Here is a 17,046-nt window from a genome sequence, read left to right on the forward strand (position 1 = left end):
AATGGTATGACGTGAAGGCGCAGTTCAAAATGGTTCAAATGGCTCTAAGCACTATAGGACTTAACATCTGAGGTCATCAGTCCCCTAGACTTAGAACTACGTAAACATAAGTAACCTAAGGACATCACACACATCCATGCCCGAGGCAGGATTCGAACCTGCGACCGTAGCAGCAGCGTGGTTCCGGATTGAAGCGCCTAGAACCGCTCAGCCACAGAGGCCAGCGAAGGTGCAGTTGATCTGCGTAGTGTTCAGCATACATTACTGCAGCTGTGGTTGCATTTGTGTGGAGTTCGCCGTAAATTAAGACATAGCGACGAGACGACCACAAATGTCACAAGCCACACCATAACAGTGGAAGCACTGTCAGAAAGGTACATGAAATGCGTCGCAGTTTATTTTCCTGTTTGGCACCGATAGCAGTACCGCAGGAGACACTATTAGACTGAATAGGGTAAGTAAAAAGTACGTAATGGTGGTGGTCTGTTTACAGTTGTCTGCAGGACAGTGCAGGCAACCCTTGCCCTGCGCATTACAGCGCAAACCGCGAAGCCGTTCCCATCCTGTAAAGTCTAATATTTTAGAGTGTGTGAGGTTTAGAATAGTGAAACCAATTCTTCCGTCATAGTTGTACCTCTAATTTGCATTTCTGTGGGAAAAAACACACATGTGCCATTTAAAAAAACATATGTGTTGAAAGTGTTGTTCGTCAAAATTTACGGATTGTGCATTGCCCATTGTTTGAGCCGCCGACGTAGGTGCATCCCTGACAATTTTCATTTTCCACAATGAGTTTCTTTTCAGAAATGTATAAGGCAGCAGAGTTCGGTGGTACCCCCTGTATATGTATTATACCTGATCATTAAAGAAATGTACGTTTGGAGTACATCATTGTATGGTAGTGAATCGCAGATTGTGGGAAAACTAGAAGAGAATCGAAGCATTTGAGATGTGGTGTTACAAAAGAATCCCAAAAATTAGGTGGACTGATAATACAAGGAATGAGGCGGTTCTCCACATAAATGGGGAGGAAAGGAATATATGAAAAACACTGACAGGAAGAAGCGACAGGATGCTGGGGCATCTGATAAGACATCACGGAATAACTTCCGTGGTACTACAGAGATCTGTAGAAGGTAAAAACTGCAGGGGATAACATAGATTAGAGTACATAACTGAGGACGTATTGTAAGTGCTACTCTGAGATAAAGAGGCTGACACAGGAGAGGAATTTAAAAAAAAATGTTCTGTACTGTGAGAAGACACAGAACACACAAAAGCTGATAACAAATGATAATAGCACTCCAAGTAAGGACCAACAAACACAGTTCCTTTAGATTATTGAGGAATGATCGTAAGGAATATTGTAAATACACTAATTTATTCTGGAATAAAATTTTCTACATAGCATTCTGGTTATGATACTTCACTTTAGATGATCATCAGTTGTTTATTTTCATGTTCGGTGCTACCAGTTTCGATCAGTAGAAGCAAAAAGTAAGCAGCTTGTCACTGCAACATTTGAAGTGAACTACGACGTAGGTAGAAAACCATAGCTTCTGTTACAATAAATAATCTCCAAAAGACACAGATATGTAGGTGATGCATAAAAGAGGATCATACGTTTCAAACCCACTTTCTCATTACTCTATGACTAGCAGAAGCTAAAGATTGTAAAACATGTAGTTACAGTACTGTCTCCTGATAGACAGTCTGTGGTACGTTGTGTGGGGACACCCAGTGATTGTATGTGCGGGATGCAATCTGTTAAAAGGATAGGATTGATACTAGGGAGTAATTGTTTAAGTCTGCGTAGTCTGTTTCACAAAAAGATTTGTGGGTCGTGATACTGTCCTCACGAAAACAATAGGTCACAGGAATAAGTTGGAGAGTTCCCAACATCAATACTGTGACTGGGGAAGTGGCCTTAACGAAAGCACATCCTTCTGTTGGACCTTTAGTTCCACCTACAGCTTGACCAGTCTGCAAACAACACACTCCTGGGGTTCAATAGACTGTAGATTATGGTCTTTGTGGTCCCTGTGTCGCCTTTCCTTCCACTCTTCATTTCATGTCTTATACTCGTGTGACCACTGTGATGTGGTCGGACAAACTGAATCTGAGAAAAGTAGGGGGTCAATATACACTGAGGTGTCAAAAGTGATTGGATAGCGATATGTGGATATGCAAATGGTGGTAGGATCGCGTACACAAGGTATAAAAAGACAGCACATTGCCGGAGCTGTAATTTGTACTTAAGTGATTCATGTAAAAAGGCTTCTAACGTGAACGTGATTATGGCCGCACAATAGGAATTAATAGACTTAGAACGCTGAATGGTAGTTGTAGCTAGACACATGAGACATTACACTTCGTAAATCATTACGGAATTCAATATTTCGAGATCCACTGTGTCAAGAGTGTGCCGAGAATACCAGATTTCAGGTATTACCCCTCACAAGAAACTACTGAAGAGGCCGACGGTCTTCCCTTAACGACAGAGAGCAGCGGCGTTTGCGAATAGTTGTCAGTGCTAACAGACACGCAACACTGCGTCAAATAACTGAAGACATCAATGTGGGACGTATCCGTTAGGAGTAGTCAGCGAATTTTGGCGTTAATGGGTTAAGGCAGCAGACGACTGACACGAGTGCCTTTGCTAACAGCACATCGCCTGCTGCGTCTCTCCTGGGCTCGTGACCATGTTGGTTGGACACCAGATGCCTGGAAAACCGTGCCCTGATCAAATGAGTCCCGATTTCAGTTGGTAAGAGCTGATGATAGTGTTTGAGCGTGGAGCAGACCCCACGAAGCCATGGACTGGAGTCCTCAAAAAGGTGTTGTGTTATGTGTTGGGCTAGGTGGTGGTGGCATCATAATGGTGTGGGACTGTGTTTACATGAAACGGACAGGGTCTTCTGGTCCAATTAAATCGGCAATTGACTGGGAATGATTATGTTCGGCTACATGGAGATTACACTATTGGCCATTAAAATTGCTAGACCAAGAAGAAATACAGATGATAAACGGGTATTCATTGGACAAATATACTACACTAGAGTTGACCTGTCATTACATTTTCACGCAATTTGGGTGCATAGATCCTGAGAAATCAGTACCCAGAACAACCACCCCTGGCAGTAATAACAGCCTTGATACGCCTGGGCTTTGAGTGAAACAGAGCTTGGATGGCGTATACAGGTACAGCTGCGCATGCAGCTTCAACACGATACCACAGTTCATCAAGAGTAGTGACTGGCATATTGTGACGAGCCAGTTGCTCGGCCGCCATTGACCAGACGTTTTCAATTGGTGAGAGATCTGGAGAATGTGCTGGACAGGGCAGCAGTCGGACATTTTCTGTATCCAGAAAGGCCCATACAGGACCTGCAACATGCGGTAGTGCATTATCCTGCTGAAATGTAAGGTTTCGCAGGGATCGAACGAAGGGTAGAGCCACGGGTGGTAACATACCTGAAATGTAACGTCCACTGTTCAAAGTGCCGTCAATGCGAACAAGAGGTGACCGAGACGTGTGACCAATTGCACCCCATACCATCCCGCCGGGTGATACGCCACTATGACGATGACGAATACACGCTTCCAATGTGCGTTCACCGCAATGTCGCCAAAGACTGATACCACCATCATGATTCTGTAAACAGAATCTGGATTCATCCAAAAAAAATGACGTTTTGCCATTCGTGCACCCAGGTTCGTCGTTGAGTTCCCCATCGCAGGCGCTCCTGTCTGTGATGCAGCGTCAAGGGTAACCGCAGCCACGGTCACCGAGCTGATAGTCCATGCTACTGCAAACGTCGTCCAACTGTTCGTGCAGATGGTTGTTGTCTTGAAAACGTCCCCATCTGTTGACTCAGGAATCGAGACGTGACTGCACGATCCGTTACAGCCATGCGGATAAGATGCCTGTCATCTCGACTGCTAGTGATACGAGGCTGTTGGGATCCAGCACGGCGTTCGGTATTACCCTCCTGAGCCCACCGATTCCATATTCTGCTAACAGTCATTGGATCTCGACCAACGCGAGCAGCAATGTCGCTATACGATAAACCGCAATCACGATAGGCTACGTGGTGGTACGCATTTCCCCTCCTTACACGAAGCATCACAACAACGTTTCACCAAGCAACGCCAGTCAACTGCTGTTTGTGTATGAGTAATCGGTTGGAAACTTTCCTCATGTCAGCACGTTGTAGGTGTCGCCACCGGCGCCAACCTTGTGTGAATGCTCTGAAAAGCTAATCATTTGCATATCACAGCATCTTCTCCCCGTCGGTTAAATTTCGCTTCTGTAACACGTCATCTTCGTGGTGTAGCAATTTTAATGGCCAGTAGTGTATGTGCACTCATATAAGTACTTCATGTTGCTAAACAACCATGTTATATCACTGGGTCACAGTTATTTGCGATCGGGTTGAAGTACGTTCTGGACAATTCGAACAACTGATTTGACCACCGAGATAGCCTGACATAAATTCCATCGAATATTTGTGAGACATTATCGACAGGTCAGTTCGTGCACAGAATCCTGAAGCGGCAACACTTTCGCAATTACGGACGGCTACAGACGTGGCACGGTTCGGTATTTGTCCAGGGGATTTCTAACGATTTATGGAGTCCACGCAACGTAGAATTGCTCCACTATGCTGGGGAAATGAAGGTCCGACATGATATTAGGATGTATCCTACGATTTTTGTCACTTCAATGAACGTTGCCTCTGTGCGGAAAACCGTGTACACACTTTATTGGTGCCCACCACATGAGCGTTATTACTCATAGAAAATTCGTCACAGTTCCATAACTGAGCCGCCGTGCCGGCAGGTGTCGGTGCAGCCGGTGACGGAGGTGCCCGAGTTGCGGCGTGGCCTTTGGCTGCGGCGCGCGGCGGGCCGCGTGCTGCTGCTGCGGCTGCGCGCGTCGCTGAGCCGCGGCGGCGCCCCGCTGGCCGCACTGCCGGCGCCCCGCCGCCGCTGCCACCTGGCGGGCGATCAGCGCGCGCGCCGCTGGCTGGCCGCCGCCTACTCGCAGGCCGCCTGCCGTGGCTCCTGCCGCCTGCAGCGCGCCCTCCGCCTCTGCCGCTGCACGCCATACTTCTTCAACTACGTGCCCGGTCAGTCGCCCTCTCACCTACATGTCGAAAGCAACAGTACAAATGGTAATACGTATATTATCTTCAACAGACCTACTTTGGGTTGTACATTGACGCAGACCAAATTTGTTTGAACTTAATAAAAGACGATAACAATATGCAGGACTAGACCCAGTAGGCTATTGTAAGATATTACTGATCGATCCAAAACACAGAGTAAGGAGCAATAGTAGATATAAAAAGGGGCTAATGACTCAATTGTGATTCATTCTCGAATTTCTTAGTTTCATAAAAAAAACTTCAGGGCCATCAGTGAACATAGAATATCTCCATTTCCCAAAGAAAGGAGCCTCCAGAACTCAAAAATACACCTATATTCAAAATCTTTGAAAAGACAGTCCTCATACATTCAGAAATGTACAAATTTAAAATGAAATTGTCTTAAAATCCACTCGCAAGCCACCGTAGTGGCGATAAATAACTTGTGGAGTGACGGGCGAACCACCCCAATAAGGGGTCTCCCGGCCACCAATGCCATATGCTCATTATTATATTTTTAGTCACTAAGTTTGAAAGTATAGCTTACAAAATGTAGACAAAAAATGCTACTTTTACACTACTATTAGAATATTTAGATTTCAAATGGAGATTCCAAATTTCATTTATCAAAATACCAGTATCAAAATGGGCATTTAAAAAAGGAAATCTAAAACTGCACATTTCAAATAAAAAATTTCAGAATGCAAGTTTCGAAATCAAATTTGAAAATTCAGATTTACAGATGCACATTTCATAGTACACGTATCAAAATTTAGATTATAAATTCAGATTTATATCTGAAAATTTCTTACTAAGCATTTCTAAAGTCCTATTTCTAAAAGCAAATTTCAGGACAGTGATTATGAATGGGAATGTAAATAAACACATTGTAAAATGAAAAATTTAAAATACAGGATTCAACATGAACTTTACAAAATGTGATGAATTCACAATTATGCAGAGTTCAAAATAATACTTTCAGCATAAAATTTTCAAAATGAGAATTTCAAAACCAAATTGCAAAATGTTCATCATGAAATCACAATTTCTAAATTTTGGCTCGAATACCCTGCTTCATAATGCAATCTTTGATGTTAGTTAAAAATTTTTATGCCTTATAAATGGATTCAGAACCACAAAAATCTAAGATAAAAGATTTGTTTTATAGCAATAAAATGCATTACCCATGTTCTAGGGAAAAGTAAAATGATATTCTAGACAAGATAAATGTAATTCAATGCTAAGATGTAAGTTTTCTCAAAAATGGCGATGTAAAAGTAATAGTTTAGTGTAGGGAAAGTGCTAAATTTGTAGAAATAATGGTGTTAAATAACCAAAATAGATTGAAGTGTAATCACAACATTGTGAAGTCAATTGATAAATGTTATTTAGGTAAAGAAAAAGATACAGAAGAAGAACAGAGAGAAGAAGAAGATACAGAAGAGAAGAAAGATATAGATTGAACACATCATTATATAGTCAATTGCCAATAGTGTGTGGTAATAACGACAAGTTGAGAAATAATGAATAAAGATTTAAATTAGAGGATATTCCTTTATAAATCCAAATATAAAAAAGGAAATCTGCTGCATTACATACAAGTTTACAATGTAAGAAAAAATGCAAGTTTAAATGGCAAGTACAAATTATTAAAGAGCTAAAAAGCTCACTCAGCCACAGTTCATTCATTTACAGACTTAGTCAGTAGAATAATTTAGTGATTTGGTTTCATCTCTATAACCAAAAAAATATTTTGATAACAACTTACATTCTATGCTCCTTATATGAAATTAAGAGAGAAAGAAATTTCTTTTCCTACAATTATAGAATTCTGAAATATTTTATTCATTAAAAATTAAATGACTGGTTTAAAGTTCAAGATCTAGAAAAACATTTAAATTATGATAACACTTAAAGGCGATTAGAGTGAACATGATGAAGAAGATAAAAAATTCATAAAAATTTAAAGAAGCTATCTCATAATCCCTTAAGATACATTTCAGCCTTATTTATCAGTGAAAACGGTTTGTATTCACAAATTATGTCTTCTGAAGTTGAGAATTTAAATGCTTTCAATAATCAGTTTGTGAAGTAGTTTTACCTGTAAGTTGTAAATAATTTGAATGATATTCAATTATTTAAGAACATATTTGAAAGGTATTTTGTTCCCTCTGTATTTGTAAGAATTTTTTCATATTTAATGACTTTCTGTGTTCCTTACTGTACACTGTTTGGGAGAAAAATTATCCTCTGAAAAGCATCACCTTCAATCTTGTAATCAAATGCTATATTATTTTTAATGAATCAGCACTTTATAATTTGATATTTAGATCTAGTATGTCTATTGCTGAAATATTATTAGGTTTTCTTTGAACAGATATGAAACTGAAACTACCACTTTAAATCGATCTGTTTATGAGAATCTTAGGAACGAAATTATCTCCAGACTGGAAAACTAGAAACTCAGAAATATTATTGAAAGTCAATGAATTTATCAGAAAATAAAAATTAAAATCAGATCCTGCATGTTAAATCACAAGCAGAAAATGCAACTGAAAACCAATGAATGTATCAAAATTTCAAAGATTAATTCAGATCTTGCAGACAACATTAGAAATGGAATATGTTGTTCATAAACGCAGTTGAAAACACAAACAAACATTAATATCCTATATGCTAATCCAACATTAACACAACTACTGAAAGTAATGCTAAATATAATGTTACACAAATATTAACAGCTATTTTGACAATAAACACTAATGCTAACATTAACACTAGTAATAAATATAAAGCTATCCATAATGTTACAAAAACACAAACAAATATTAAAATGATACAAACTGATGCTAATGTTAAAACTTACATTAAAATTGATTACAACCAATATGTTACATGAACATATGCAAATATTAAGTTGATAAATGCTAGCTCTAATGTTAACACAAGTCCTAAGCATAGGATTACATTATATTGTGTTTAGGACTATACTCTGTGTTAGAGCTGATGTTAGCATTAGCATTTATTGTTTCAATATAGGGTTTACAAAAGGCATTATCAGTCTGTAGCTTTTCATAGATGATCTGAATTTATACTTGATAATTTGATTTACTGACTTATTTTCAGTTGATTAGTTTTAAATTTTGGGTATAGGATATGAATTCACTTAGGGTGTTTTGACAAATTTGTTAATTTTCAACTGTATTTTCAGTTTGTAATTTAGGATCCACAATCTGATTCCACCTTTGACATTCTGATGTATTGACTTGTTTTGTGGCATTTTCATTTTCATGTGTGTATAGACATTACCAGCAGGTTTTCAGCTATAGTCTTACATCACATAAATATTGATTTAGAAAATACTGGTCTACTGAAATATAGAGCAGTTAGTTGTAAGTCTGATAGTATTGCTGCTGCACCAGTGCCTTTTATTTCTGTAATCTTGAGTTTATCATCATATAGCTACAGTTTGAGGATGTAGCACTTTTAAGAAATTTTATCTAGAAAGACTTCAGACATTTTGGAGGATAAAATCCCCCCCCCCCACCCCCTGCACCAAATAGGATAGTATAAGAACCATAGAAAATCATTTGTTATTAAAACATTATTTTAATTAAACAGAGGAAAAACAATTACTTTTAAAATTATTCATTTTATTTACAATATTGAGGTAAAATTTATTCATAAACATATCATTTAACTTCTGAAATTTTAGGTTAGAGTGGTAGTGAACACAAACCACTGACACTCAATTCTCATTACCTTTTAAGGAACTTCCAGGTAGCCCTGCGAAATTTTCGTGAAGCTCTTTATCTTTTTCACCACTATTCATAATATCTTCCTGTTTAGTATTCTCATAAATTAAATAACTTACTAGATAATTTGCTTTAAATTAGGCATCATTTTCTTCATCAACAATAAAACTATTTCAGAATCCTGCACATTGGCCCTACTAAAAGTCTTCAGGCATATTTTCTCATGTGTTTTGCAAGATATTTGTAGTTTTGTTTTTGTAATATGTAGCAGGAGTCAGGTTAAAGAAATACTACTCAATACATCTCTCATGAAACACCTTGCATAGACAGAAAGCATCTGTTTCCTGCTACAAATAAAATGATTTCTAAAACAGAATTTTATGTGGTCACTCAACAGAGCCAGTCCATATTAGTATTGTGTGGTATTTTTTGTACTAACATGTATCAACAGGGACAGTAAAACATGAAGAACATACGGTAGCCCAGCAACAACAGCACTGGCCAGCTCTGACTGCTAGCTCCATATAGCACAGCTATTCAGTCTCTGCTAGAGTACTGGATATTCAGGTTGATTTACTCTCATTGTTAATACATATCGCTAACTGAATATTATAATTGACTAATGTGGGGTAGCTCTACAGAATGGGAATGTAAAATTTCACATTAAAGTCATTTTGTTTGTAATGGGAAACATACCAACAGTTCTGTCATCACCACATGTTGCATGAAAGACATGAAGAGAATTATTTGTTTGGGCTGACTCCAGAAACACATTGTGAGAAAGAAATTGAAAATATCTTCCAAAACATCAAGGAAATTCTTCCTGACTTCTCTTAGGAGCCACTATAATTTTTGGCAGAGAAATTTCTCACTTCCTCCATAATGTTACAAAAGAAAAACAAAATATCGTAGGTTGTCAATACATTCTTTTGAGGAACCATTTTTTGAGGTGTAGATAAAGTGTCTCTAGGAGTGTAAATCCTTAGCAGTTTATACTTGCAATCTAAATTTGCAATTTAGAGTTGTAATTTTATATTGCCTTTTAAACTTCTAAATAATGTCACAGATTTCTTTTTTATATGACGATTTTTATAAGAATATCTTCTAATTTAAAAACACACTCATTATTATTCAGATTGTAGTTATTACCAGATTCTTTTTGAAACTTATCTTCATAATAATTTACTTTTAATATAACATCTTTCTGTTTATCTGAAAAATATTCTTTTATTGTGGAAAAAACTTTTTTTATGCTTCAAGCTAATTTGTTTATTTGACACCTTCATTTTCACAAATTTGTCCTTTACATTATCATATAATATTATTTCTTTGTTGTCAGTTTTAAGAAGATCTATGGCCAATCTGTGTACTTTGTTTCTTATGTAGGAAATCTTTCAAATTTTTAGCATCCAGATACTGCATTTTATTGCTATAAAACAAATCTATATTCTAGAGTTCAGTTGTCTTGAAACTACTTATAAAGCATGAAAATTGTTGACTGCCATCATAAACAGTGTTTTGAAATCAGTGTTTAGAAATCCTCATTTTGGAAATTTTAATTTGAAACTCTACATTTTGAAATTTATACACGAAAACACCATTTTGATACCTACATTGTTAAATTCTGCGCCTGAAACTCACAATTTTAAACCTTCTTTCTAATATTCTCATTTTGAAACCTGTATTTTGGAATAACTCTTCTGAAATTTTCATTTAGATACATGTTTGAAACTTCCTGGAAGATTAAAACTTTGTGCCAGACTGAGACTCAAACTCAGCACTTTGCTTTTCATGGGCAAGTGCTCTACCAACTGAGCTTCCCGAGCACAGCTCATGTCTCATCCTCTCAGATTTACTTCCACCTCATCTCCTACCTTCCAAACTGAAAATAAGTTCTTCTACAAAATTTGCAAGACTAGCATTTCTGGAAGAAACGATAATGGAAAGACATGGTTTAGCCATAGAGGGTATGTCGATAAGAAATCCCCTCACAGATTAAACTGTGCATTAGGCTGAGACTCGAACTCGGGACCCAAGTTTGAGTCTCAGTCCTGCACAAAGTTTGTCTGCCATTCAAGTAGGGTGAATACCAAAGAGGATTCAGGAAGGGAAATTCATGTGCCAAACAGATCATAACCCTTAAATAAGTTCCTGTTATTTTAAATACAGAAGCAAGAAATTTTTAATGACCTTTGTAGATTTAGAAGGAGCTTATAAATCAATTGTCTGAATAACTCTTCTCTTAATCTTCAAAGAATTTGTCTTGGATAACAAAAGAAGGGCTATTTCTGATAGACTCCCGCGGTCACCACCTACAAAGCAAAGATTGTGGGAGAGATCTCAAATGGTTCTGAAATCAGATCGGGAATTAGGCAAGGAGGTGGACCCTCAATTCTACTTTTCAACTGTAGGGATAAGAACGTGACCTATATGTGACGAGAAAGAATGAGAGTAAAAAAGATAAAAATAGAGTCGACTTGGCTATAGAAATATGGTCTTTGCAGAAGGCCAATTTTTTTGTGATTCTCTAAATATAGCTACATAACAAATCAGTGAGCGGAAGATGCAAGCAGCAAGGCAGGGACTTCAGATCTCTTTCGAGAAAACTGAAATTACTACAAACATCAAGTCATTACCCATAGTACTAGACTGAAGAAAAAGGGAAGTTTAAAATCCTCTGAGTAAGAACCCTTACCATCTCAGATCAGAACAATGTACATAAAACATCAAATAATCAAAGATGGATATCAATTAATGCGAACATATGACAATACTGCATGGCAATAGAACTGGAGGCGTTATATTATCTGATAGAGAAACTGTAAATAAGAGAAAGACACATCTTAAGAAAAGGCCAGGACTCGACCAAAGAAAATGGTGCCTGCATGAGACGGCACATTAGTGAACTCTGTTGACGTTTAGAAACGATGACATACATCGTTCGGAAGAAGAGGATTGCTTTCAGTGGACACACTGCCCGTATGAATCACAGAAGACTGATCTACCGCATCTTCCGTAGCTTTCAGGATGTATGCTGGATTTGGGGGTTATCATGCCCATCTCCACAAGTTAATGGACGTCACCCTTCCTCACAATCAGAAAACACATCGAGCCTTTGCACAGATATTAAGTCCACCGTTAACGTACAGTCTGTCGTGGATTTGTACCCTCTCCTTCGCTCTGAACAGTTAATGGACAAATAACAATGGGGCATGTTCTTCTCAAAGATCGATCTCAAGGACGCCTATTTGCAACTTCCGTTGGTTGAAGTTACGAAATCCTTACTCATCATCAACACTCAAATCAGGCTGTTCGAGCATGAGCATCTCCCCTTTGTGACTGGCGTATTGTGACGAGCCAATTGCTCGGCCACCATTGACGTGACGTTTTCAATTGGTGAGAGATCTGGAGAATGTGCTGGCCAGGGCAGCGGTTGAACATTTTTTGTATCCAGAAAGGCCCGTACAGGACCTGCAACATGCGGTCCTGCATTATCCTGCTGAAATGTAGGGTTTCGAAGGGATCGAATGAAGGATAGAGCCACGGGTCGTAACATATCGGAAATGTAACCTCCACTGTTCAAAGTGCCGGCAGTGAGAACAAGAGGTGACCGGGACGTGTAACCAGTGGCACCCCATACCATCACGCTGGGTGATACGCCAGCATGGCGTTGACGAATACACGCTTCAATGTGCGTTCACCGCGATGTCGCCAAACACGGATGCGACCATCATGATGCTGTAAACAGAACCTGGATTCATCCGAAAAAATGACGTTTTGTCATTCGTGCACCCAGGTTCGTCGTTGAGTACACCATCGCAGGCGCTCCTGTCTGTGATACAGCGTCAAGGGTAACTGCAGCCATGGTCTCCGAGCTGACAGTCCATGCTGCTGCAAACGTCGTCCAACTGTTCGTGCAGATGGTTGTTGTCTTACAAACGTCCGCATCTGTTGACTCAGGGATCGAGACGTGGCTGCACGATCCGTTACAGCCATGCGGGTAAGATGCCTGTCATCTCGACTGTTAGTGATACGACGCCGTTTGGATCCAGCACAGCATTACGTATTACCCTCGTGAACTCACCGATTCCATATTCTGCTAACAGTCATTGGATCTCGACGAACGCGAGCAGCAATATCGCGATACGATAAACCGGAATCGCGATAGGCTACAGTCCGACCTTTATCAAAGTCGGGAACGTGATGGTACGCATTTCTCCTCTTTACATGAGGCATCACAACAACGTTTCACCAGGCAACGCCGGTCAACTGCTGTTTGTGTATGAGAAAGCGGTTGAAAACTTTCCTCATGTCGGTACGTTGTAGGTGTGGCCTACCTTGTGTGAATTCTCTGAAAAGCTAATCATTTGCATGTAACAGCATCTTCTTCCTCTTAAATTTCGCGTCTTTAGCACGTCATCTTCGTGGTGTAGCAATTTTAATGGTCAGTAATGTAATTTTTATGCGTACAAATTGAATGCCTCAGTCATATCAGCGACACCCTTGGTGTTTGCCCCTTTGGCAAACGTTCCAAGGCTATTCAGAAGCTCCTTCCCTAAAAAATTCCACCGAACCTCAGACTGCTCTTGGCAAGATATAATATTATCTTCGCTTAATTCCTAACGCAGCACACATCGTGGCACCCTTGTTTACTCTCTGGAATAAAAACGTCCCTTTTGTACGATTGTGTGGGCAAGAAACGGTTTTCCAAAAATAAAAAAACAAGTCTCGCTTAGTGACATGGCTAGTCCACTTTGAACATTCGAAACCTGTGGTCCTCATGGTAGATGCCTCTTCCTATGGCACTGGTACAGTGCAGTTTCGCAAGACTGGCGCCACGGACCGTCTGATTGATTTCACATCAAAACTGCTCAACAAAGCTCAGGTAAATTACAGTCAACTAGAGAAGGAGGCCTTGACAATCGTCTATAGTGTTTCCAAGTTTTACCAGTATCTTTATGGCTGGAAATTTTTTTCTGCTCACAGACCATAAGCCTCTCAACAGTTTACTTCACTCTGCAAAACTTGAGTCAGTCTGGACAGCACTACAACGTTATGCCCCTATCCTGCGAAAGCACATCAAGTAAACGCAAATACTTTATCTTGTCTCATGGTCGGATCAGATGCGAAATTTGATTCTTCTGAGGACCCTTGATTTCGCATTGACCAGATTGAGAAAGTTCTGACTGACCACCATATAATCGTCATGCCCTCAGGGAAAAATGACAGCCTTCAGCTCATTCGCCGTTTTATTCAGTTTGATACGATGTCACTGCCAAGTGATTCTCGGTTTTCAGTCCAAAATCGAGTTGTGCTTCTACACTCGTCAAATGAATGAACCTGGGTGCTGATCCCAGCATCTTTGCAGCAACAGGTGTTGCCTTTACTTCATAAAGGACATTTTGGTATCAGCCATAGGGAGAAATTGGCCAGTTAGCACTGCACGTGGCTGTGGGTAGACAAGGAGATTGAACACATGATCCCACACTGCAAGGAATGCGCTGAGAACCTCCCTGAGCCTCACCAATCCTTTTTTGACTGGTCCCGACTAGACGCCTCCTGACAACGAATTCACATCGATTTTGGGGTTCACAGCGGATTGTTACAATGGGCGAATTTTCCAAGACCCCTTTTGTGGTTCCTCGGAATTCCACAAAGTCGGCCAGTACGATTCGATCTTTAGTGACTGTATTCTGCCAAGAGGGAATGATCATGACCAACAATTAACTTCAACAGACCTTGCGTGTTTCTGTAAAGCTAATGGTCCAGTGGGAAAGAGGGACAATTCGTGCCTTGACGCGCAAATGTCAAAATTAAGGCAGTCTCACTACAAAGAAAATGCTCTGCCCCTTTCTCATCAACGTTCTATACTACACCTCCGGCAGATAAGTAACCAGCTAAAATTCTGAATGTCAGGCTTCAGAGGATACACTGCATCTCCTCTATTCTGCTCTAAATCCCCCTCGAAATTACAGGCCACTCATAAGACGCTCTTCTGGATTTTCAACCGTGGTCATTCGTAGTAACCTGGGACTTAAGTCCAATTTGTGGATAGAGCAACCTACGTTATTCGAGACTATTCGGGATTCCGTCTTCACATACACCAGAATAAGCTGCGCCCTCACACGATTCCCGATCCTCCTGTGGAACTTTCTGTTCCAGAACACGCTCCAGCTGATGGTTTCTCCTCTAGGAATCAGCATCAGTGAATTTCGTACTACCTGTTCACATCTTCAGCAGGATTCCTCAAAAGCAGAAAGAGAATAATGCTATACACCAGTGAATGATCTAGAGCAGCCTCTGGGATGGCTGCCAGCAGAGTCCATGGATAACACCAAGGTTAGATTCCCATGAAGAAGAATCAGTTCTGTAGTCCAGTTTCAGAGTGGGGTTGAAATCCTGATAATGGCGGTCCGAATGGTGTAGCGTCGTGGTACCAGCAGCAGACTGCCCCCACATATTCCCAAGCTGTCCCAACGATATCGTCAGTTCAGATCGCAGAGGCACGAGATCATCGAGACTGGACCGTGGATCTGTGGAAACATGTCGCCTGGGGAATGAATCACGTAATAACATATTTTGTTACACCTGGTTGATGGTCGTGTCCAGATAAACCTTCATCCAGGTGACTGGTTGCTCAAAAGAAGCAACACACCATGAACGCAGGTCGATTGGGACCGTATGATGCTATGGGGACTCTCACCTGGGCTTTCGTGGGTCCTATGACACGAATTCAGGCCACCACGACAGCTGTCAACTATGTAAACACCAGTATGTACCAACTGTTTCCTTTCATGCTTCATGTCTTCCCTGAACGGCTGTGATTTATTCTAGGAGAATAGCTCTCTGTGTCACTTGTTGAGAATCGTAACACTGTGGAGCACGCTAGTGAACTGAGTTTGATATGTTGGCCACCATATTTACATGATCTGAACCCAAGCGATTAAATCTGGAACGCTATCGGGCGCCAGCCCCATGGCCAAAAATCACTGAACCCATAATTTACAGGATTTACGTGATATCTGGTGTTATATACAGCTACATCTCCAAACAGGCTTGTCGAAACCACGTCATGTGCAATCGATGCAGTATTGCGTTCTAAATGTTCCTCACACGCTATTAAACAGGTATTCACAGTGTTGTAGCTCATTACTGTATATTTGACTAAACAACAATAACACTGAAGGCTCTAAGTTCTAAAATCACCGATAAAAAGGAGTCTGTTGGAATATTATGTGTTCTATAATTATGCAGTACAACTACAGACGTCTAATGTTTGATTTTGGGACATCAGAAATTTTGTTCATAACATTCATCTGTTCTACCGTAGTGTTGAAAGTGAGCCTTAACTCATATTTGTGAACCAAATAATGCTCATTAATTACGTATGAATTATATGAACCATGGACCTTGCCGTTGGTGGGGAGGCTTGCGTGCCTCAGTGATACAGATGGCCGTACCGTAGGTGCAACCACAACGGAGGGGTATCTGTTGGGAGGCCAGACAAACATGTGGTTCCTGAAGAGGGGCAGCAGCCTTTTCAGTAGTTGCAGGGGCAACAGTCTGGATGATTGACTGATCTGGCCTTGTAACTTAACCAAAACGGCCTTGCTGTGCTGGTACTGCGAACGGCTGAAAGCAAGGGGAATCTACAGCCGTAATTTTTCCCGAGGACATGCAGCTTTACTGTATGATTAAATGATGATGGCGTCCTCTTGGGTAAAATATTCCGGAGGTAAAATAGTCCCCCATTCGGATCTCCGGGCGGAGACTACTCAAGAGGACGTCATTATCAGGAGAAAGAAAACTGGCGTTCTACGGATCGGAGCGTGGAATGTCAGTTCCCTTAATCGGGCAGGTAGGTTAGAAAATTTAAAAAGGGAAATGGATAGGTTAAAGTTAGATATAGTGGGAATTAGTGAAGTTCGGTGGCAGGAGGAACAAGACTTTTGGTCAGGTGATTACAGGGTTATAAATACAAAATCAAATATGGGTAATGCAGGAGTAGGTTTAATAATGAATAAAAAAAATAGAATAAAAAAATAGGAGTGCGGGTTAGCTACTACAAACAGCATAGTGAACGCATTATTGTGGCCAAGATAGACACAAAGCCCATACCTACTACAGTAGTACAAGTTTAT

At 40.2% G+C, this 17,046-nt stretch overlaps 1 protein-coding gene across 1 annotated transcript in view; it reads left to right on the plus strand.

The window, feature by feature from the left end:
• The window catches only part of LOC126481893 (uncharacterized), a 148,705-nt gene that overhangs the window by 105,677 nt on the left and 25,982 nt on the right, over window positions 1-17,046 (plus strand). Inside the window, exons 6-7 of the mRNA XM_050105851.1 lie at window positions 4,844-4,899; window positions 4,948-5,132. Of these exons, the coding sequence (XP_049961808.1) occupies window positions 4,844-4,899; window positions 4,948-5,132 (241 nt within the window). The remainder of the gene's footprint in view (window positions 1-4,843; window positions 4,900-4,947; window positions 5,133-17,046) is intronic.

The sequence above is a fragment of the Schistocerca serialis genome, chromosome 5, assembly GCF_023864345.2.
Source record: "Schistocerca serialis cubense isolate TAMUIC-IGC-003099 chromosome 5, iqSchSeri2.2, whole genome shotgun sequence".
Taxonomy (NCBI): domain Eukaryota; kingdom Metazoa; phylum Arthropoda; class Insecta; order Orthoptera; family Acrididae; genus Schistocerca; species Schistocerca serialis.